The 24,058-nt window shown below is 41.2% G+C and overlaps 3 protein-coding genes across 7 annotated transcripts; 2 read left to right on the top strand and 1 right to left on the bottom strand.

Annotated features, from left to right (window-relative positions):
• The first annotated feature begins 3 nt into the window (after positions 1-3).
• Positions 4-1,874, top strand: LOC143106657 (uncharacterized). Its single transcript, XM_076271040.1, has 4 exons — positions 4-338; positions 459-588; positions 668-801; positions 889-1,874. The coding sequence occupies exons 1-4, from the start codon at positions 216-218 to the stop codon at positions 1,693-1,695; spliced, it is 1,194 nt and encodes a 397-aa protein (XP_076127155.1). The 5' UTR covers positions 4-215; the 3' UTR covers positions 1,696-1,874.
• A 128-nt stretch (positions 1,875-2,002) lies between these two features.
• On the bottom strand, positions 2,003-10,630 carry rsrc2 (arginine/serine-rich coiled-coil 2). Of its 4 annotated transcripts, none has more exons than XM_076271037.1 (10): positions 10,523-10,630; positions 9,725-9,881; positions 9,440-9,480; positions 7,817-7,992; positions 6,863-7,009; positions 4,686-4,802; positions 4,284-4,363; positions 3,422-3,747; positions 2,823-2,915; positions 2,003-2,719 (listed from the first exon to the last, which is right to left on the bottom strand). In XM_076271037.1, exons 1-10 carry the CDS (start codon positions 10,526-10,528, stop codon positions 2,531-2,533), a joined length of 1,332 nt encoding a protein of 443 aa, XP_076127152.1. In that variant the 5' UTR covers positions 10,529-10,630; the 3' UTR covers positions 2,003-2,530. The 4 variants fall into 4 exon arrangements, with proteins under 4 accessions (XP_076127152.1, XP_076127151.1, XP_076127150.1 ...); XM_076271036.1 differs by having other exon boundaries at positions 4,260-4,363; XM_076271035.1 differs by having other exon boundaries at positions 4,623-4,802.
• A 226-nt stretch (positions 10,631-10,856) lies between these two features.
• ercc8 (excision repair cross-complementation group 8) lies at positions 10,857-23,995 on the top strand. 2 transcript variants are annotated; one of them, XM_076271038.1, is made up of 12 exons: positions 10,858-11,232; positions 15,952-16,047; positions 16,151-16,252; positions 16,370-16,493; positions 17,113-17,194; positions 18,637-18,705; positions 19,127-19,193; positions 19,975-20,078; positions 20,696-20,820; positions 21,214-21,411; positions 22,525-22,617; positions 23,258-23,995. In XM_076271038.1, exons 1-12 carry the CDS (start codon positions 11,156-11,158, stop codon positions 23,318-23,320), a joined length of 1,200 nt encoding a protein of 399 aa, XP_076127153.1. In that variant the 5' UTR covers positions 10,858-11,155; the 3' UTR covers positions 23,321-23,995. The 2 variants fall into 2 exon arrangements, with proteins under 2 accessions (XP_076127154.1, XP_076127153.1); XM_076271039.1 differs by lacking the exon at positions 23,258-23,995 and having other exon boundaries at positions 10,857-11,232; positions 22,509-22,617.
• Positions 23,996-24,058: the final 63 nt, after the last annotated feature.

Genomic DNA, 24,058 nt, shown 5'->3' on the forward strand with positions numbered 1-24,058 from the left:
TACCTTCATATATTTTACTGTGTATGGCACATACATGTCAAAGACTAACATTACTGGACTTGATTTATATTTACACACAGTAACACACAAGGTCTTAATGTTAAGACCCACATAGTCCACGACGAACTGCAAATGTTCTTAGGTTGTCATTGCAGTGTCAGTCAGCTAACATCAACAAGCAACTAGAGAGAGCTACGTGCAGTTTCTATCAAATAATGTCAAAGGCAGAGACTTCTTTAATCAACTTGTCACTTTGGGATAGTGGTAAAAGGAAAATCCGCTACCTTTATCTTGTAGATAAAAAATCTTTTTCAGTGACAAAGAATGGTCCTGATGAGGTAAGAAAAAAGCAATGCATAAGCTAGCCAGGGAGAAATGTGAGCTTAATTTCGACGAAACGAAACTACTATCGAAATACATATTCGATGGTGTTGATTTTTTTGTTTATTTTACTACAGACGCGGCTTATTCCTCTATTTCTGGGAGCTGACCTTTACTCTGATACAGATATTCGTATTGAGAACCATCCTAGGTACCATGCTAAGTTTGCTAAAAAGGGATTGGCAACCAAGCTTGTGTTTTCATCCGGTGAGTCCATCTTCGTTAGCCTGCCCTATGTCATATTTTGTGAGTGTTGCAGCGCGTGAGTTTAATACCGTCTGTGCAGAGTACCGGCTCCACGGTTTACGGGTTCCCAGCGGAATGAACAGTTTGTGGTTCTACAGCATTCAGGGTATCTTTCGTGTGGCCTTTGAATTGTACAGCAAACAACAGCAGCTGTCTATCTTGGAGTCGTTTCAGGTAAGTCTACTTCTGAAACTTCAGCCATTTATTTGGTTGTGGGTCACATATTATTTTTTTCTGTTTGACACTGCCATTGTGTTGTAGGACTTGTGGAAATCACGGTTAAATGATGATCTATTGAAAATGACCTACCAGCTAACAGTGAGACTTGATAGTCCACATCCCCAGAACACTTTGTCAACAACAGATCCAGACAGACAGACCTCTGTCGACCCACCAGATCAGTGTGCTCGTTCCCCTCAGGGTGGTGCAGAACCATTTGAACGCACACAGGACCCACCTGGGAGCACACCATCAGAAGACCATGACTACTGCTCGCCTGTTAAAGCAACCATCAGTGAAACCTCCAGCCAGCCGAGTCAGGTTTTGGAGACACTCAAACACTTGGAAAGCCAGCTTCAGTCAGTCCAAAGCATCGGACCTGATCAGAAGCTCATCCTCCTTTCCTTTCTGAGACTGGCAGAGCGCTGCACTGATGGTGGTGAGGCTTTGGATGAGGAGTATTTGGCTAAAGCTGTGCTGTCCCTGCTTCAGTTCCATACACCCAGCTCCCTGTCCATCTACTGCAGCCCATTGCTCCAAGCGGTTGCAGGCTGGCTAGGCCGTTGTTTCCATGCCGCCAACAGTTGCATCAGCCAGCAGGTGGAGAGCTTCAAGGTTCGGCACATAGAGCACATCAGCGACCTTCCGCCATCTGAAGAGCTGGCGGCTGAGTTGTTCCCTGAAGCCATGCGGACATTGCTTGTACACTGGATGGGACTGAGCGAGGAGGCAGCGTTGTGGAAGAGGCACAGCGAGTTCCCCATCCTGCTGCTCATCCTAGAGTTCGCCAATCACAACCTCATCACTGGCGTGGCCCATGTACTATACTCTAGCCTTATCTGCAAGTAGTCCTCCACATCATTTACCGAGATGGAGAATAATTTTTAAGCAACATGTTTTTTTTTTGAACGCATAAGTGTAGATCCAAACCCTCATTAAAATCCAGAAGTTGGATTTGTTGTGACGGCAGTTATCAATACTCACATCCAAAAATACAACCTGGAATTTGATAATGTATACATAGGTGTTCACCACAGTGAACGTTTTTCTACCTTTTTTTGAATGATATTGTATGAACATGAACCCATTCTGTACTCAATAAATGTATATTTTTATTAATAATTTGCCTTAATGGACCTCAAAATAACAGACTGGATTAATACCATACCTTTTATTTGTTGGACATGTGTGTTGCACGTTGAATACAGCAATCAGTATTATCCTCAGGAGGAAATGAAATGTTTGTCCCACTGATTTACCTAGTATTAGAGTAATAACTGAATGCAAACTAAATGCCTCTTGGTATCTACTTAGATGTTTCTTTCCTTCAAACCATCTGATATATACATGTTTAGTACAAAAACCAGTAATTAAGCAGTCACATTTTCTCACTAAATCCCCCCAAAACATCTCAGTGCCCTTCTGCACCACTGCATAATTCAAGAGTATAACACTCCTGCTGGTGCTGCAAGACCTAGCCATCCCCAAAAATATTTATTTACAAGTGAATGTTCCACGATATGGGATTGTTCCTACATAAATTACAGATCTGACTCAACCAACATCCATGCAAGTTAACATCCATGCTTCCAGCTTCAAATCAACAGACACCAAATAAATCAGTGGCAAAGCTGGTACACAGATGGAAGAGCAATAAGCTGTGGAGGTCACAAGGTCAAGGAGGTCAGAGGGCATCCATCCCTCGTGATGAGAATGCGGAGCCGAAGCCTAGTCCCATGCCTCTCTGGGTGTGCGTCTGAGATCGGGCCATTTCGTACTGAACGTCCAAGTTGCGGAACATCTCTTCCTGCTGCTGTAGAGTCTTCAGGCCGTCTTCGTTCAATGACGCAGATGGTCCGGCCTCCTCTTCATGCTGTAAAGAGAGAGAAAAACCAAAAAGATGAAATACTCACAAAAGTCCTTGAGGACACATGCTTACATTAACATAACTGAAATTTCAGGGTTCATCGACTTACTTTGATGCCCATGAGTTTGCGAAATTTGACATTTTGGTCCTTGTTGCCAAAATTGAGTTTCTCCCAGAGCTCTGTTGTCTGATTCCTCGAGTCCTTCAAGAGACAAGATGAATGTCTAATGTTAAGCACGACAATGACTCATCAACATGGCTTTTCACACAAAGACTTTAAGGTCAGTGATCGTACACAACTGTCACATTCAGCAATCATCTCTTCACAATTAACAAGCTGCCCATTCCGTCAGTACACTATATAAAAAAAAAAAAAACTGATCTCTGCAGGCAGCCCAGGCTCCGCAAACTGGAAACAAAGGGTTTCGTTTTTGTTTAACAAAGCCCTGTGTGGAGTTTCTCTGGGAATACTGAAGGGAGGGGTGAGCTGCCTCTCTGGTGTGTTTTGTTTGGTCCTCGGTTAAAATATAATGTAAGGTGTTTTGTACAAAAGTGTCTACTAATAATTTGAAATATAAACAAATATAAATGTGACTTTCTGTGCAATCACTTTCCTATATCTTTAAGTCACTGGATTTTCTTTAGTATAAACAAACAGGCAGAACAGTATTTGATAGGAGACTCAGTTAACTATAATGTCATTCCTACCCCTTCTTTTTTGCCCTGCCAAAGCAACTTCCTCTTCTTCTCTTGCTCAGCGAACTTCATGGGGTTGACTGCCGAGGGGTTGTAGTAGCTAGGCACGGCGATACCGGTCTCCGCCAATGTCCTTGCTTGCAGGGCTGCCATCTGTGCAGCCATGGCGATCTGTGGCGTGACCTGTGTGCCCGAGGCCAGCAATGCCGCCACGTTCAGCACGGGATTGGAGGAGGAGGAAGCGGCGGCGGCAGCAGCAGCAGCCGCCGCGGCAGCCGCCGATGCTGCTGCCGCGGCAGCCACGGCGTCACTCAGGAGGGGAGCAGAGGCTGCAGCAGCTGGGGACAAAGAAAATGGCTGAACTGCAGGGGCTTTCAGGTGGCAAGTACTATGAACCACTGAGGATACATTCACATTCACACTGATGTCTGACTCAAATCACGGAGGTAATGACATTTAAATAAATGCATGTCAAAAATGGGCATACACTACACATAATAAGCTATGGATGTAAATTGAACTAAAAGCTTCAGTTCACACTAATTGTCACCCCGAATTTTGTAGCCATATTAGTACATTTTGCCATACAAACCACATGCATTTATTCATTGTAATTCAGAGCTGAGCAGAGCTGGGTTTTCATAGTATTAACCTGACATGACAAGCCAGTACAATTTTATGGTATTGTGTAATTGTGACTTAACCATGTCTTTACTGCATAGCCTTCTAGCAGTTATCATTGTCACCTCTCTGGACAGATACAAAAGGGGAAAAAAAGAAAGAACCCAAATTCCAGACGGTCAGAAAAACCCAGCTCGCCTTGGCCCTGCATTTGGCTAAAGGTGGTTACCTTCCACTGGTGCCTGATCCTTACCAGCAACAATCTCCTGCTGCTGCTGTTTCTCCAGCAACTCTTTCTCTTTCTGCTCCTGAAGCTTCTTCGCCCTTTCTAACCTAGAAGCAAACAGGACATAAAGAAAAGACCAGAGTGTTACTAGCCGAATGGTGGTGAATGGTGGACACACAGGTGCTCAGAAACACTTGCCCTGCTTTCAAAACTGCACACATTCGAAAGTACTGTAAACAAGCAAATGACTTTGTATAACAATGCAGCTGTACATACTAAAAACAATGAATACATTTACAAATACTAAATGACTGGTCGACTTCACACACACATATAAATATTGTGAGAGATTTTAAGAACTGTTACCCAATCATAACCCTGTCTAGGGTTGTATGAGAATCAATGTTGCCTCCACATGGAAGCCGGTACCTTCTGGCCAGTGCCTCCTGAGCATCCATGGCTGTGTTTCGGCCGCGGAAAGCAGGGGGACTAGCAGTGCGGCTCCGGCTCTTCCTTCGAACCTTCTCAGTCCGTTTTTTCCTTTCCCTGTGGAGGACAGCGTGATTGATGGAACCACATAATGTTATGCACGCACGCACGCACGCACACACACACAGATAGTAACAAACAAACTAATTTCTAATTAAATTGTTTAATTTTCAGTACTACAATAGTACGTAATTTTAGTATTTTAGTATTTAGTATGCAGTAGTATTTCCTAGCTAAGGTCTAAGTGTGTGCTAAATGAATAAATGTAAATCTAGCATTATTAACTCATTGAGTGCCAAAAACGTAATATTACGTTTTTCCTTCCCATGCGTTGAGTGCCAAAAATTTAATATTACGAAACTAGACACTCTAACACACCTTATATGTGATTTTGGGAACTCTGTGATGAATGGAAATGAAATATATGACGATCGAAAACTCATGAAAACGCACAATCTGGACATTTTATCTGGACATGTTATCATAACTCGGTTGCCGCTTCGGGTCGAATCAGTGACGCATGCACGTCAGGTCAAAACCAGGCCATTTTCGTGGGTCTATCACTAGGTGGCAGTCTCGCCAGGTCTCGCTGATCACTTCCCGGAAAGTTTACACAAGTAAGTAACAGGCAACACTTCATATTTCATGAAAGACGTTATATCTCCATTTCTAGAAAAAAACAGCGATTTTGATGAACACTAGCCACTGTTTAGCTTGGGATTTCTCAGGAACAGAGGCGTGTAGAAATACACGGTTTGCACCCACCGAGAGCTTAAAGTCTCACCTTTTAATTGAGCTATTGTATGTGTTCATAGCTATAACACAGAATATGCTGTGGCTGTACAAAAATCATCAACAATGGTCTAGATCAGTGTTTCCCAAAGTCTGGGTCGCGACCCACGGGTGGGTCGCAGGAGATTTTATTTGGGTCGCCAGCACAATTTATGTTGTGTTATAGGCCTAACTGATACCATTTGTCATTTGATACCAGGAAAGCTAACAGTTTTCTATTAGGATGTAGATTGTTAACTACCACAGTCACGGTTTTGTCATAAAAGCTCATGAAACTGGCGCATGAAACTGGGGGACGAACGCATCGCAGAGGGGGTGCATGAGCATGGATATCTACCTCTCAAAATGAAACCGTTCTGTGGGGGGCCTGCCATGTACCTCGCAGTTGCAAACATTAATACATACCATTAATAGATACCAGTTCCTCAACTTTACCGATTAAAATCTAGTGACCGTGCTGTCAACTAAAGCAGACATCCATAGACCGGACATAAGGCCATTCAATTTGCATAGTTTTGATTGCAGATGCAATCTTTAAAGTTAATAGCAACCTCCTCACATTCTTATTTCTGATTTAAAATTCACAACAGTGCATTAATCTTAGTTTACAATTTAAATGGGCATTTTAAACACTATTCCTCTCGTTTTCTACCTCGCAATATTGCGCAAACGCCTCTTGTTCTGATATAACGACTATACAATATAATATAATACAACAATACAATATAACGACTTGAGTTATTTGCTGTTTACATTGGAATTGACGTCCACAGTGTTATGGACCCATTTGTCTGCAACGCAATGTAGCCTACAACATTTTTTTTTAGAAATACAGGAACAGCTTACTATGCTGACGAATGACGACTGCGCAACATGCGAGAATTTCCCCTACTCTCGGATGCGCATTAAAACGTATTTTCAGTAGTCATTTCCAACTTTTCACGCTGATGGTGCTCAAAATGCAACACAACCGTGTTCAAAGCAGAGATCCTATAGCAATGTATGGTTGGGGGAGGCATAGAAAAGTTGGAGAACCTGTGGCCTTAAACAATATTGGTGGTTGCAGGGTAGATTTGAAGTGAAATGGGTCGCGATGGTCTGTCATTTTTAAAAAGTGGGTCGCCAGAAAATAAGTTTGGGAAACACTGGTCTAGATTGCTGGCACTCTAGGACAAAGCTCCCGAAAACAGCTTGGCATTCAATGATTTAAAGCAATATTTTCAGCCATGGCAACAACCTGGACACCCTCTGTGAGCCATACATATTAACCCCCAGTGGTTCCTAAATACTGACATTCAGTGAGCAGAATCTCAGTGGCAACCCACCTGCTTTTGCTGCGACTCCTGCTGCGGTGCCGGTGTTTGGACCTGGAGCGGGAACGGGCCCGCCTCTTCCTCTCGCGGCTCTTTGACCTGTGGTCCCGACTACGCGAGTGAGAGCGCTTCTTGTCCCGACTTCTGCTGCGGTGACGCCTGGACACAGAACACAGTCTCAAGACACGTTCTTGTGCATGGACATACAGTTCGCCTACAAAAAACACCCAAAAGCTGCCATCTTTGCCCATGTAAGGAGAAGCTAACTCTCGAGTAGCAAGTTCGTCGTCTTAATGTACCAAAGATCACAAAAGTGTGTAGGGCAAAACGTCTGCATTTCAGACTTCTTAGTTACCATGAGAGTTGAACAGGTGCGATTATTCAAAATATCCATGTTACCTTCCCACACGCGTTGCGTGTGAAATGTCTTCATCCCAGGTACAGTGCCATATATTTCAGCATGTCATATGAATATAATTTCATGGGTTTTATTTTTTTCTAACGCCAAAAGATCACGTTTACAAGCCTCCTTATCTCATGCCAGCGAGCGACCACTGATATTGATCCTCGTCCGACCTTTGATTTTGTCACTCTCCCTTTCTCTTCCTAGTTTCCTCCGACAAAACCTATGCCTTCTTCGGTTTCTTTACTGCTTCGGCCATGACAACAACATAGCCTACATGCGTGACAGCCAAACGCTAGTTCTCTCACGTCCGAATTTGAGGAAATGGGGGGAGTGAGGTATGCCGTAGAGCAGTCGAATTTTGTAGTTCTTTATGTGCTCGGGTTACTACCCGCACCCAGAAGTTCCGTAGTGCCGGAAAAGGCGATACAGATCCCGTCAGGCTATGGCATACGTGTCATTCAACCTATTGTAAGTCGATGTACCATCACAAGGGTCTTGGAAATATATTAAGTTGAAAAACTGTTGCTTTAAGGTGCCCAACTATGGAGTGTTCCCCTTACCTGTCCCGGGACCTTGACCTGGAGTAGCTCCTGCCTCTGGAGGACCTCTTGTCTTTGCGACGGTGGCGGTCTTCGCCATTCTCCTCAGACAACCTTTCTCGACCCCGCTCATCCTGTGGAGTCTCCTCCAACCTGCTGTGCGACTTCGACGCCTTCTCCGAGTCCCTTCTCCGAGCCTGTTTTAAGAAGAAGTGGTCTCTTTCAGGAAAATAGTGCAACAAAGAGAGTTAGTATGGTGGTTTTGTAAACACCGTTTGCCAAGTCATGTTGACAAGAAACTATGTCACCTCTTAAAAATAATTTTCCAACAAAATCACATCAAGAAAATCTCAAATAAACAAATCATTGGGTCACAACCACTTGGGACCCGGAACACACCAAAACATAGAAGCAAAGCAGTTACTCAATTATACCCATACCTGATGAATAGCAGCCAGATTTACTGAAGGTTTTCAGGAAAGGATAAATGTGCAGCAAAACCTATTATACCATTTGTTTAGATAGTGATTCAGCATGTCCAAGATTGACTAGCTCAGGCCAGCTGCTACTACCATGCCGAGTTAAGTCTGATTTGGCTAAAAACCATAAGTAAATCATAGCCTTAGGTGGGTGTGCTGCTTAACCATCAATCATGTTCACCGTCATCTGTGGAGTTAGTACTGCCTTATTTTCAGGCTCTTTTTCATTATAGCTTCAGTGATGCAATGCAATGAAACATTCTACCTGTTCATAACATTCAGTATTAGCATTAGTGAGGTATTAATCTCTTCCATTTTTGGCTCTGTGACTTTAAAACAATTTGATTGACTTATCAAAATGCCTAATTTATCAGATATATCATTGCCACTACAATGAAGTCCATCTTTATTAATAGAGCACAGTTCCTCGAACAATATACCCATAACACTTGCTGTCGTTCTCCATTCTACCATTGCTGTGCTTTTCCAAACCATCTCATTTTTCAATCTGTTGTGCATGCAAGCAGTAATTCAGACAAGGACAGCCCTAATTAGTCTGTATTCACCGTCTCACTTCAACCATCCACCCACCGTTTGCGAACTCTGACAAAATACTTAAAGGTCAGGAAGCTATAACCATGTGAAAGAGGTTAAAGTTAAAATTTTGGTCTAAGTAGGCAAGTATGAGTTTGAGTGACTGATAATTACCTGTCCAGGAAGTAGGCATATAATTTTGCTATCTGTCAGCAGCGTCTTCAGTTCAGAGTGTCTCTTCGTGCATTAGCACGCTGAGTGTAATTTATTATAGAAATGTTATCATGTGATCTAAACACAAGTGTTAACAAAAATAAAATAAATAAAATAAAACTAAAGAAAAAAAGTGCTCCCACACAAGCATTCTTCACCAGGTCATGGCATTTTACACACCGAAAGGCTACTCCAAACGTTATGTGACTAAGTGAAAGTGGGCGTTTAGGAAAAAAAAAAAAAAAAGAAAAGAAAAGAAAAACACCACACAAACACATCAATTGCATGGCTTTACTATCTGATGATCCATTCATACTTACCATCATCTAAAAGTATGACTTATAAGCATTAGGCTATCTATGTGTATGTGAGCTGCTCACTTTAGTCCTGAAATGTGTGATAAACTAATGTTAGTTACCTCTTTGCTTCTGCTCCGGCTTTTTCTGTGCTTTTTATTACCTAAAAGTAAAAGAGAAAAAGATTACCAAACTGCTCGATGTCAAGTGGAGTTTCAGACAGATTTTAACTTACTAGCTGTAAACTAAAAATGCAACAACCATCACATTAGTTGGAGCAGCTGCTAGAGGAATATCAAGGGAATTCTCTAGTTTCCCTGTAAGGCCCACAAAGCCATATAAAGAAATCTATACATAGCTTCGACAGAATCAACTAGACTGTAAAATAGCAAAACAGTTTAACTCACTCGACTTGTGTTTCCGATCCCTTGAACGTGACCTGGATCTTGAGTTATGGTGTTTTGACTTTCCAGGCGACTTGGACGTCTCAAAACTCGGCCTCCTTTTATCTGTGTCAGGGGAAGACGATTTCGCCAGCATCTCGTTCACGTCGGCATCACTCGCCTACAAACAAATGTACGTCCCCAAGCATACAGAAAATCAGTATTTTCAAACCAGTCATGTCTAAGGTGTAGCACGGTGTTGTGGTAAATAATTTACGGTAACGTTAATATCGTTAATATTAATCCACATATGTAACTGCGTATTTTAACAATTCCCTAAGATCACCGATTAATGTGTAATCATTTAAAAAAAACTGACGGTGGGGAAAGTACGCTGTGAACGGCCTTTCCTGCTTCCATAGCTGACGTTCCATAGCTATCTTCTAGAATCTAGAACTACTAGCTGATATGTTAGCCAGGCTAGTTCCAGCAGTAATGAGGCAGCTAACTTAACTTGTTAGCAACCTGAGCCTCACAACAACGGACCATTATCTGGTGGTTAATTCGTGGTTAACTAAAGGATATGGATTTGAAATACAGTAGGTGAACGAATTACAAAACACAATTATTTGAGTTAAACTAGAATGGTATAGAATTCTGTGGCAAGCGACTAAATGACAATCATTTTCTTAGCAAAGCAGTCGAGGGGCGCCATCTTGGAGAGTTGGAAATACGATGGTCATTGCTTGTTTTAAATTAGATACACCAGTGCAGACATCGAAAAAATTAGAGTTCGTTAATTCGTCGGTTCAATCAGCTTACCGCCATGTTTCCTTTGTATAAAACTCTTCAGAGACTGGGTGTATCTGTGTGTAGGTACACTGCCTCTGTACTGCAGTAACACTGACCGTTCTCCAGATACACTACTGCGAACTCACTTTCCGGAAAGTGGGCGGTAACAACTAACCAATGGGTTGCTAAAAAGCATGGAAAGAGTATAGAAAAATTAATTGGACTGGCAGCGTAAATCAATACTATGGTGAATGCGTATAGATAGTAATTATGTTTTAGTTAAATTGTGCAATTGTTAAATTGCTCAACCATTTATGCATACAGAAACAAAACATTTTATTTTGGTGACACATTCACCCACGGAAGCTACGTAACTTCCTGAAACAACATGGCCTCTTGCAGCGAAGCTATGGTTTTTAGAAATATTAATGGTGTGTGTTCGTAAATAACAATAATTATCATTCTCACTTTGTCCTGTAGAACGACTAAGATGAACATTGCAAAACTTAGATCACGACCATTTCATAGACATAGGAAACGCCTTTTCGTTTGCCATAAAGGTCGATCGTTATCAAGATCCTTTCATTGATTCAATGATAGCATAGCGAACAAACTTTATAGCTATTCATACATACATGGTGTAGGGAACGTTTTTTGCAAAAAATGTTAAGTTTCCTTACGGCTAGACGGACTGGAGTCGATGACCCCCTCCGACTGAGACGGGCAGAATCGACAAGAAGGTAAATGCTGTAAAGCAGCTTTAGCAAAGCACACAGAAAACATGAGCGTTTCTTCTGCTACACATATTCTTGTTGGTTGCCAGACAGACCCCCTTTCCCGATGGACCAAAATTAGGGGGCCTGGCTCAATAACTTGTTCCAGAGGAATGAGTGTCATAGTGATTTTTGATAAGGTATACCACCCTAGAATTAGTAAGAAAGGGGTAACATTGCATTGGTGGTAGATTGTTTGCGTATTATCAAGCTGTTTATGTCTATTAGTCTCATAGACACGCGGGGATATATTATAGGTGAACAGTGTTGGGCAAGTTACTTCAAAATCGTAATGTACTATGCATTACTTATTACTGTCATTTCAAAGTAATTTGTTACATTATAATATTACTGTCTCTGAATTGTAAGGCATTACACTACTATTGCATTACTTTTAAGTTACTTTCACTAAAATATCTAGAAATATGGATTTGCCATTCTAAATGCAGTTTATTACGCTCAATGCAGCTCATTGCTCTTCCAATGGAGGGAGATGTGGTATAGAATAATGACTGAGCTAGGCTTAAGGCTAACAACATACAGTAAGAATACAATAGGCGCAGTGCTCATGATGCAAAACAGGGAACAATCATAGTCAGAATTTTGTTAAAAACCGACAAAAGGTCAAAGTCTGGTAAATTGTGATATAAATACTGTAACTTTAAGGCCTAGGCCTGCTCAATAGAGAGCCTATTGTAAATCAAAGCTTAATAAAGACATGTCAAGATGGTGGCCTACTGGCCATTTTGGTGCCCTAAGTGAGTGGCTTTGAGTGAGTGACATTTAAATGGTAACTCAAACACCTAAAGTAAAATAAAAGGCCTATTATACAGACCATTACTGTGTGTTTTTTAACATTAATTTCTGAAGAAATGCTGTTTTCTTATAAATGGTGCACGGTCACTTTAAGAGCATTGATCTTTACGTTCTCATAATGCCCTTTTGCCAGCTCTTGTTTACAAGCCTTGTTTGTTGAGTTACATTGATAGCTCAATATTAACAATAATATGCACAATGTTAAGTTGTTTAAGCAGCCTTCATTGCTCTGGAAAGTATGCAATGACATGTTGCTTCACATTTCGTTTTGCAAATAAAAGTGAATTATGAGCCTGGTATCCACCTAGCTATCTGAATGGATTTTTTGTCGACTTGGCATATCATGTGCTTCATGTAGCCTAAATGCTTGGGAAACGAATTATTGAAGACCCACCAATTCCATTCTACTAGTATTACGTGGTGGAGATTGAGAGAACCCAAAAAGTATGTACCATGGTGTTAGTGCATTCTGACATTGTAAACGTTATTGATGAAGAGTGAAACGCAGTTTGTAGTAAAGCTACTATTCATTGGTTACATTTGGGTGCCCCCTCTGTCCTTTGGAGCCCTACGCAAAGTGCGTGATGCGCGTGGTGGGAGCGGTGGCACTGCCAGGCTACACAATCTTTTTCTGCATTTCTATCCCTTTATTCTCTTTAATTCAAGTTCACAGCTCAAAGCTGTCATGCACTAGAAGAACATAGTTTGTGTTTTATCAAGAATAAAAAAGATTAGCGTGGCACCACTTTAGATGTTTCATTAAATTACTTGTGCTATTTCGCGAGGCATAGTGAGATCTTTTGGTTTCGCACACAAAGTGCACTAACTATTATGTTCTTCATATCCTTGTCTCTGACAAGCTAAAAATAATGAGCGTATGCTTATGTCCATCCCGCAAATAGAGTCCGACTTTGAGTCTGCTGCAGCCACAATCATCTTCAACCAGTATCAGGAGATACGTTCTACTATTTTGCGCGGATTTTTTCTCGTCTGTTGTTCTCGCGGTGGTGTTTGCGAATATGTATTTTGGGTTAAAATGCATTGTAACGCGCGTTACTGAAGTTTGTACCGAGTAAATATTACCCAATTTTTTTTTGGTAATGCCTTACATTACCGCGTTATCACAAACAGTAATTACATTACTTTTGTAACGCATTACTCCCAACACTGTAGGTGAATATCCTCACTTCCGCAACTAATTATTTACATTATTTGTTGTATTGCAAATTCTCTGAAATGTTATGTTATTTATAAAGTACGATTAATGAGCCAGCCATCTGTTTAATTATGCTGTAAGTCGCTTTGGATAAAAGTGAATTGATGTAAATTTATAATCTTTTGTTGTCGGTTCGAACCCCGACCAGTAGGCACGGCTGAAGTGCCCTTGAGCAAGGCACCTAACCCCTCACTGCTCCCCGAGCGCCGCTGTTGATGCAGGCAGCTCACTGCGCCGGGATTAGTGTGTGCTTCACCTCCAGTGTTGGGAGTAATGCGTTACAAAAGTAATGTAATTACTGTAATGTATTGCTGTTTGCGATAACGCGGTAATGTAAGGCATTACCAAAAAAAAATTGGGTAATATTTACTCGGTACAAACTTCAGTAAAGCGCGTTACAATGCATTTTAACCCAAAATACATATTCGCAAACACCACCGCGAGAACAACAGACGAGAAAAAATCCGCGCAAAATAGTAGAACGTATCTCCTGATACTGGTTGAAGATGATTGTGGCTGCAGCAGACTCAAAGTCGGACTCTATTTGCGGGATGGACATAAGCCTACGCTCATTATGTTTAGCTTGTCAGAGACAAGGATATGAAGAACATAATAGTTAGTGCACTTTGTGTGCGAAACCAAAAGATCTCACTATGCCTCGCGAAATAGCACAAGTAATTTAATGAAACATCTTAAGTGGTGCCACGCTAATCTTTTTTATTCTTGATAAAACACAAACTGTTCTTCTAGTGCATGACAGCTTTGAGCTGTGAACTTGAATTAAAGAGAATAAAGGGATAGAAATGCAGAAAAAGATTGTGTAGCCTGGCAGTGCCACCGCTCCCACCACGCGCATCACGCACTTTGCGTAGGGCTCCAAAGGACAGAGGGGGCACCCAAATGTAACCAATGAATAGTAGCTTTACTACAAACTGCGTTTCACTCTTCATCAATAACGTTTACAATGTCAGAATGCACTAACACCATGGTACATACTTTTTGGGTTCTCTCAATCTCCACCACGTAGTACTAGTAGAATGGAATTGGTGGGTCTTCAATAATTCGTTTCCCAAGCATTTAGGCTACATGAAGCACATGATATGCCAAGTCGACAAAAAATCCATTCAGATAGCTAGGTGGATACCAGGCTCATAATTCACTTTTATTTGCAAAACGAAATGTGAAGCAACATGTCATTGCATACTTTCCAGAGCAATGAAGGCTGCTTAAACAACTTAACATTGTGCATATTATTGTTAATATTGTGCTATCAATGTAACTCAACAAACAAGGCTTGTAAACAAGAGCTGGCAAAAGGGCATTATGAGAACGTAAAGATCAATGCTCTTAAAGTGACCGTGCACCATTTATAAGAAAACAGCATTTCTTCAGAAATTAATGTTAAAAAACACACAGTAATGGTCTGTATAATAGGCCTTTTATTTTACTTTAGGTGTTTGAGTTACCATTTAAATGTCACTCACTCAAAGCCACTCACTTAGGGCACCAAAATGGCCAGTAGGCCACCATCTTGACATGTCTTTATTAAGCTTTGATTTACAATAGGCTCTCTATTGAGCAGGCCTAGGCCTTAAAGTTACAGTATTTATATCACAATTTACCAGACTTTGACCTTTTGTCGGTTTTTAACAAAATTCTGACTATGATTCTTCCCTGTTTTGCATCATGAGCACTGCGCCTATTGTATTCTTACTGTATGTTGTTAGCCTTAAGCCTAGCTCAGTCATTATTCTATACCATATCTCCCTCCATTGGAAGAGCAATGAGCTGCATTGAGCGTAATAAACTGCATTTAGAATGGCAAATCCATATTTCTAGATATTTTAGTGAAAGTAACTTAAAAGTAATGCAATAGTAGTGTAATGCCTTACAATTCAGAGACAGTAATATTATAATGTAACAAATTACTTTGAAATGACAGTAATAAGTAATGCATAGTACATTACGATTTTGAAGTAACTTGCCCAACACTGTTCACCTCACTGTGTGTACACTGTGTGCTGTGTGTGTTTCACTAATTCACGGATTGGGATAAATGCAGAGACCAAATTTCCCTCACGGGATCAAAAGAGTATATATACATACATACATACAATCTGCAACCTTATCACAGGGTGAAGTCAGGTTCAAAATTGTTGTTGGGTCATTCCACGTCAATTCAACCAGGGCCCAAACACTTAGGTCTCAAACAATTCTGAAAAAATTACCAGGTGTACCTATGTTACCCAGGAGACACACTGTAAAATGGCTCAAATTGTGCATGCTGGTAGTATGTAGCAAAATTGTCACGTTTGGTCTGGATGATCCTGCATGGCCATATATCATTTAGGGGCAGCCGTGGCCTACTGGTTAGCACTTCGGACCTGTAACTGGAGGGTTGCCAGTTCGAACCCCGACCAGTAGGCACGGCTGAAGTGCCCCTGAGCAAGGCACCTAACCCCTCACTGCTCCCCGCGCCTGATTCTGAGATGTTACCTTTACACCAGTAGGCCAAGCTTTTAAAAGTAATTCTTAAATGTTGACCTGTTAGTTAAGAATGCCACTACAAGTAAGAATTAGGCCTATTAGCGGGAATTTAATTTACACTTGTACCTGTCAAGCTAATGAAAAATATTTTTTACTTTTCTATGAAGAGTTCTCAGTCTGGAACTGAATCATAATCGGGATGTGGCTCGAATCCATGGAAATGGGGTCAATTCATTAGACATTGAAGTCATTGAAGGCAGATAGTAAGTGGTTAACTTTTACTCTATAATATAAAATACATTTATGATTAGACTTTCGGGAGTGTTTGTTCTTGAGTATGTACTTGAATTATTGCTTGTCTCCTAGTATGTTGTCTGGAGGTGCAGATGGAGTAATAGTAATCTATGACCTTGAGAATGGAAGCAGGAAACCACAGTACACATGTAAAGCAATGTGCACAGTTGGAAGGTAAGCACAATGACATTTTTAAGTTCTTAGAGTATTCTGTAGGTGGCAGCATTGTCCCACTCAATCTGTGTCACTACGCAATCTGACCGTGTAGCACTGTGTTTTTCTTTTGTTTAGGTCTAGCCGCCATGTGCACAAGTTCAGTGTGGAAACTGTTCAGTGGTATCCCCATGACACAGGCATGTTCATATCCAGCTCCTTTGACAAGACAATGAAAGTGTGGGACACAGAGACTTTGAAGGTCGGCCCTTTTCCATGGCACCCTTACTTCTACCAGATCCACTATACCACCTGAGATTGGCTGTTGTTAGTGTTTCTATCCCATGCATTTCTCCATTGAGGAGCTAACAATAGAAGCCATTGAAGCTATATGTCAATATTAGAGTTTCAAACTAAGTGTAGACACGAACAAACAGTGGAGCGAATAAGGTTAGATAAGAATAGCAGCAGTGTATAGCAAAACTGTTAATGAAATTAGTTTTGTAGGTTAGATTTAGATGAAGGTAAAATGTATCTGTTTGTCCACAGGGTTTTCTTTCTTGTTCTGTTTACACACAGTTGGATATCCAATTTGTTTGCTAAGGTCACAGGGCACTTCACAAAAAGTCACTTATGTAGTCAAATTTGAAAAGACACATACTGCTGTGTATGGCTATTGAATTTCCAAAATCTGTCTGTACTATTTGCTTCAGTAGCATAGGTTTATAGCACAGAAACCTTGTGGGTTATTACAAGTCAAACAACACTTTGTATTATGTATTTTAATATAAGTTGTAATGGACTTTTCTATAATTCACAATGATATTTTTGTAGACCATTTGAAGCTATTTTTTTATGAATCTTATCTCCTCATGTTGTAGCCCGCTGAAGTGTTCCAGTTTGAAGGGAATGTCTACTGCCACCACATGTCCCCTATAGCCAGGAAGCACACGCTCATTGCAGGTGTGTTCAGCAATGTTGTTCTTTCTTCATCTCTTCTTCACTTGCAACTGTGCTCAAGCTGGCTCTCGGTTGACAAGCCCTCTCTGAGACAGCTATTAATCCTTGAATACCTCATCTTTTCAACATGTCGTCCATGACTATTTTGGCCCTTTTCCCCATGTGTTCTTCTGTATTAGTGTGGGATGTTCTGATGGTGTATTTAATTCACCTGTGTGGTGTTCAGGTTAAAATTTGGGGTTTCACTGTTTCATACCTTATGGCTATACATTGTTTAAATAACTTTGTTACTGCAAAGCTTATGTGTTGAGGGTGCTCAGTCCTCCACTATTGTTTCGCTCTACTGCTTAAACAGGCGGTACACGCACACCACTGCTGCTGCGTCCTCTCACCAGTTGATCTGGTTTCGCTGCCAGTGGGTGAGAGTGCAACCCCCCCCCCCCCCCCCACCCCCCACGAATGACACCTTCCTCAAAAAAAATCTGTTGTGGGATTGTTCGATGAAGGAGGCAGTTTGCCAAAAGATAATTCACTGCTGGAATTCCTCTTACAGACGCTGTACACCCCCCCCCCACACACACACACACACACACAGACACATACACTGCTGCCTGACAGGACTGACAGGTTATTGAGGCTGGTTCTCGATCCAGAGGCTGGTTCTCGAACCACATCTCTTTGCTTTCACCCTATTCTGATGATGACAGAGGAATTTTGTCTTTTAACACGGGTATGCCAGGAGGATTTATAGGCTGACCTCATATTACGCAAAAGCTGCAGCAGGTACTTGAGTAACAGTGTTTATTTATTTAGTATATAAATGCACATATACTGGAAATTTCCATTAAGTCAATGTAGAAAGAACCTAATGAACTCTATCGCTATTTGTGTTATATCTTTAGGATCAAGAGATGGTATCACAAAAAACACTTTAGTCTAGGCATCAAAACTCCTCAGGTCAATTTAAGGACCTTTTCAGAGGTATTGTTGTTCTTCAAGTTGTAAATACATTACAATGGAAGGGACTACAGAATCATTTAAAGAACGTAGCAGTTTCATCATGAACAATTTCATTATGAATTTATTCGGTTACATAGACAAGTTTGTGCATGTATCAGGGTCTGGTCAAATAGACAGTTAATTAAATGTAATTATATGGTCATGGATGGAATGTTTTGTATTGTAACAAGTGTAAATCAATTATTGTTTGGCAAAGGAAAGAGACCGATAAATAATGATTTTCTTTAGTTCTTTAGTACTTCAGTTCTAACTCCCAAATGAACAAAGCGTCTTGGTGTGCACAGACATCAGAGACACACAAATCCACAGAAAAACAAACACAGACAGAAACGTTTACACACAATAACACACTCACACAAGTCTTTCACGCACATGTGTACAGGAAGACTACTCAATCAGGCCCTTTGTGCTCTGTCTGTCCTCAGTTGGTACCAAAGACCCTAAAGTACAGCTGTGTGATATTAAGTCGGGGTCGCGCATCCATGTCCTACAGGGTGAGTAATCTCACAGAGACACTAGCGAGACTCTAAGGTCATCAGTGAAACCTTTAAAAATCATGCATGTGTTGATACGGATTTGGTCACCCTCTACCTGATTGTGAATTGTTTTTGCTGCTAATAGCCATTCTGCCTACATTATCCTGCATCTTTGTGGAGTATAGTGTAATTCATAGTTCTCATTTTTAATGCATCAATCTGTTGGAAAGAGACATGGTGATCAGAAAATAGTAGACAACTGATTGACAGTTCTGCACTTCTGCCGTCCAACATGGAGGTAGTGATCGATGCGAAAAGAATGTGACGTCAGACGCAAAACATCAATATGTAATCATTGTGATGAATAATCAGTCCATAGGAAGAAGCCATTGAGGCTGATACTACAGCACTGCAGGGCTCATGTTGTCCCCCACTGCAGGTCACAGAGGGGAGGTTCTCTCAGTCAAATGGTCTCCGCGATACGAGCACATCTTAGCCACGGCCAGGTAAGCAGAGCCAGCTCTCTCTCTCTCTCTCTCTCTCTCTCTCTCTCTCTCTCTCTTTCTCTCTCTCTTTCTTTCTCTCTATCGCTCTCTCTCTCTCTCTCTCTCTCTCTCTCTCTCTCTCTCTCTCTCTCTGAGGACGCCCTGACAAGTTTACACAGACAAACAACACATCTGCAGATTGCTCTGGCTTGGAGTGTTGGCAGAGCAATGAAGGCGGTTTATTTGTGCACTAACCCAACATGAGATTTCTCATCTGGTTCCCAACTAATTAAATAAACTAATAATTAATCCAGTGGGACACTGAAGCCATCCAAATAGGCCCTATTAGAATGACAACAAAGCAAGGGGGTTTAACTATGACAAGATGAGAGATCTAAAACACATTTAATTGCCAGCTCAAAGATGCTTTCATAAAATCTGTGGAATATGTGGTCCATGAAATTATTTATGAAGGTAAATTAAGTTATTTCAGCACAAAAGCATTCAATTAGTAATCTTGTACTTGGCATAGCAGACTGTGAATGATCTGTAGTGTCCCAAAACTGAAGTTGAACTAACCACATTAAATTGCACATTTACTCACAACATACGCAATTTACAAAATATTACTTTAAAAGCTTGCTATTTTCTGACATTTGTACCAAAGCCTCTCTGCCTTTAACAGTTTTTCCACTGCAGTCAGCGGGATTGTATTGGGGAAAGCCACTCCTGTGTCACTCTGCCTTGTACAAACTGGATTATTATGGGAATGGTAGTTAATGTCATATTATTTTACCTCCAGCGCTGACAGCAGGGTGAGAGTGTGGGATGTGCGACGGGCCTCAGGGAGTCTCTTCACTTTGGACCAGCATAATGGGGACAAGTCCAAAGCTGCCACAGAAGCAGGTAGGTGCATCTATGCCCAGACCTGTACAGGTCTGTACCTGTATGGGTCTATGCGGCTGTATGTGACTGTATGCAGCTAAAGGCTTACTAGTCCTGGTCTTGTATCATTTCTCAGGTGATATAGTGTGAAGAATTTATTCTCATTTTTGTTTAATGTGGTTGTTTGGGCTCATGTTTGGAATGCATGTACATGTACCCTTCTTTGTGCAGTTTGTTTCATGTATGGTGCAGTACGATATCATGTCTTGATCGTAAATTAATACATGACAAATATGCTGTGGAAATGGTCTGTGTCATTTTGAGTGAATGTATTCCTTAGATTTCAAAGTTATTAAACCATGACGGTTAGGTTTAATCAGTAGAACAGGGTCCTTATCACAAGGTTGGTGCCAAGCAGCACAATAAATGGAATTTTACTGAGCGCCCAGGTGATAACCTGTGATCTCAGGTATCTCTTTGTCACTATGACAACAGAGGCAGGCAGGGAAGGAAGGTGTGTGTGTGTGTGTGTGTGTGGGTGGGGGTGGGGTGTAAGTGCACAGCTGGTAAGTATGAGGCTCCGTGGCTGTTGGAAAGAAATCCTCTGCCTGTGATGCTTTACCTGTCTGTGTTTGCAGTCAACACGGCTCACAACGGACGCGTGAATGGCCTGTGTTTCACAGCCGATGGCCTGTTCCTGCTCACCACAGGGACAGACGACCGCATGAGATTGTGGAACAGCGCTACAGGAGAGAACACTCTGGTATGTGGAGAGAGAGAGAGAGAGAGAGAGAGAGAGAGAGAGAGAGAGAGAGAGAGAGAGAGAGAGAGATTGAAAAGTAAAAAGAAGAATTGAAAGAAAGAAAAAGACAAAAATAGAGAGGATGGAATGTAACGCTCAGGGCGGTTGCTGTGATAATCCTCCAAATACTTTTCAATGTTATCCTGTGAGGCCGGAAATAGGTCAGTAACCAAACCACTATTGATCAACCCATTTCTCAACAGCTCTCCTCTGCTCCTCCTCTCCTCTTCCTTGACCGTGTGAAGATAAGGAGCTTGATATAAAGAAACGATAAAGATCTGTTATTCAGACATTAAATTGTGTGTTTCCTCTACAAACCAAACAAGCTGTCCTATCTGCCTTTGTCCTCTGCAGGTGAACTACGGAAAGGTGGCCAACTCCAGCCGCACTTGCCTAAGGCTAAGTGTTTCACGCGGCTGCAGTCCGGAGTTTGTGTTTGTGCCCTGCGGCAGCTCGGTAGCAGTCTACTCCCTGCACACAGGCGAGCTGGTCACTATGCTCCGGGGTCACTATAACAACGTAGACTGCTGCGAGGTTCACCCCGACTATCAGGTGAGTTGGCCTGCAGTGGACCTCCCAAACACCTTTATTTCTATGTTCTGTAGAAATATACACAGAACATACACAGCACATACACAGAACCTCCAGCGTTTAGCAATTGTAGTCTCTCTCAGTCTCACTACTACCGGTAAGTCAAACTCGTGGTATTTGTATATTATTAGGGAACTTATGTTGTGTAAACCTTTTTATTTAAGTAAGGCCTATTTAATGAAACATGAATATAGTGCAGCATGCCAGGATTTGAATTGATGAGGTGGTACAGTTTTTATCTGAAGATATTCTTCCTCTATAATAGCATAAGGATCTCCCTCTACCGTGATTGTAGGTTGCATAATTGTATATAAAGTGAAAACACAAGACCTCAAAACTTCAAAGTGAGCCAGAGTCACCTTCCTTTTAATCACTTCGTCGTATATTAACCCACTTACATGTAAGAATGTATGGCATTTTGTTGTATGTTTACATAACCTACACATTCTGTTTGGTCATTATAGACCCTTTCAACTGCATAAACAAACAGGTGCATTCCCAAGGCATTTTCGGTGGCTAATGGTAACTTGGGAACAATAAATATATATATATATATATATATATTTTTTTAAACAGGTTTTAAAGTCAACATTTTGTCAGATTAATTTAAATTTTAAAGGAACCATATATAAGATTGTGGCCAAAACTGGTACTGCAATCACTTTCAAATTACTGTAGAGCGGTGTATCCCCTCCCCCTCCGACTCGAGGTTGCCAACCCCGATGCCGAAACACTACTGACTTTGTGATTAGTAGATAGGTGGAGGGTGGCGCATCAGGCCAAAACACAACATGACATGACAAAACACAACATCAACATCAGTTCAGGGCTGCAACTTCACTTTTTAAATTACAAAATCCTGGCCGGACTACTGTTGTCAGTGATATAAGTATTTGAAATGAACATGACTTCTTAATGTCTAGTGACATATCAGGGCCATTTTATGATTAATTGAAATACATTTCTTACATACGGTTCCTTTAAGTATCTGCGTTGGTTTTGTACATTTCAACCGGAAACTCTCTAGGAACATATTGAAAGAGTCAATACTTTGACAGCCCTTTGTATTTGCAGGAACTGTATAGCGGGGGCAAGGACTGCAACATCTTAGCCTGGGTTCCTGTGTTGAGGCAACCTGACATTGAAGATGAAGATGCCACTGCCAAGGTAGGATAAAAAGCCCTGGCACATATCTTTGTCAGTGCTCTCCTAGAGTCGTGGAAAATGCCTTTGGTATTGACAGTGTCTGAAGAGTTCCTGAGACATCGGACAGGCAGTGACAGCTTACACCGATAGCAACGATTTCCTCACAACACATTCCTAAAGGATGAATAACAAACTGACATGCTTAACAAGCTGTCCTGTTTAACCTGTTTTAGCTCTGGCTCTATTGCTAACTAGCTAAATGTGGCTATATACGTTTAAAGCAATAGGTAGGGGTGGACTGGAAATCTGGATGTCCTGGAAAAGTCCAGAATGGCCGTCTATCCATCAGCCTGGCTCAGTGCTTCAACAGCCAAGTAGCCCAGTCAGTGTCTAGCTCTCCAAATAAATATGCTTAATTTAGGAAGAAAGTGGCAATGGGTTTATAAGGATATCATTCAGTGAAATGTGGTTGTAATTACACAAAAAAGACCTACATGTACCTCTGTCTTTTCCCTGATTAAAACAGTGTTTCATTAGCAAGCCTGGATAGCTTTTACAAGGCTTCAAGGCTTTTACACTCTTCAAGAATATATGTTTGGCTTTCATTAGTTTCCATGGTGAGAGATTGGACTGAAATATTTAAGCAAAAATGTGTTGACAGGGTGGGCAACAGGCTGCAGTGAACCCTGCTTTTGTGGATGCATGGAGCAGTGATGAGGACTGAAGGATTTCAAAGACGGAAGCCGAAGAATGCATCTCCACTGCCTTTGGCTTACAAAACCTGCCTAGCTTTCTGTACAGCAACAATGCAGAACATGCTGTCAGTCATGTCATGGAGCTCCAAGAGCGCCTTTAGGTGTACAGTATTTTAACACCACTAGTGTCTTCATTTATGGATGTGTCTTACTTCTGTTTTCTTTTTCATTTCCAAACTGCTGGGATTTGTAAAAGTCAGTCATGAGCCTGATGTGTATATTGTATGTGAGGGAATGTGATGAATGTTTAGATTGAATTACGTGTTCTAGTTATTACAGGAAAGGTTGTGATGCATGAGCTAACAAGACACCATTTTAAAAACTTTATTTTGTGGTGTACCTGTAAATCGGATGTATGTTGTTTACAAATGGTATTATGCTATGCCAGAAAATGAGTTGCTAGTTTGTTAAGGAATAGCCCCCCCCCCACCCCCCACCCCCCCCCCCACACACACACACACACACTCACACTAAACAGTAAATGATGCACATGGAGGACATTCATATCACTGACTTGAGCAGGACTCTGTAACAAGCAAGATTGTATTAATGTTATGTTTCGTTTTCTAAGGTATTTTTGATAATAAACATGTCACTGCATCATTGTTGATTGTTGTGTGTAACAAAATAAACAAATAATTTCATTTTTGGAATTACAATCCTCTTTACATAACTACAGTCACACCACAGATCATTAAGATTCTAGC

This window comes from Alosa pseudoharengus, unplaced genomic scaffold, assembly GCF_046254945.1.
Source record: "Alosa pseudoharengus isolate Yale_2024_CS ecotype anadromous, Long Island Sound unplaced genomic scaffold, YU_APseudo_1.1 YU_APseudo_1.1_scf_6, whole genome shotgun sequence".
In the NCBI taxonomy this organism is placed as follows: Eukaryota; Metazoa; Chordata; class Actinopteri; order Clupeiformes; family Clupeidae; genus Alosa; species Alosa pseudoharengus.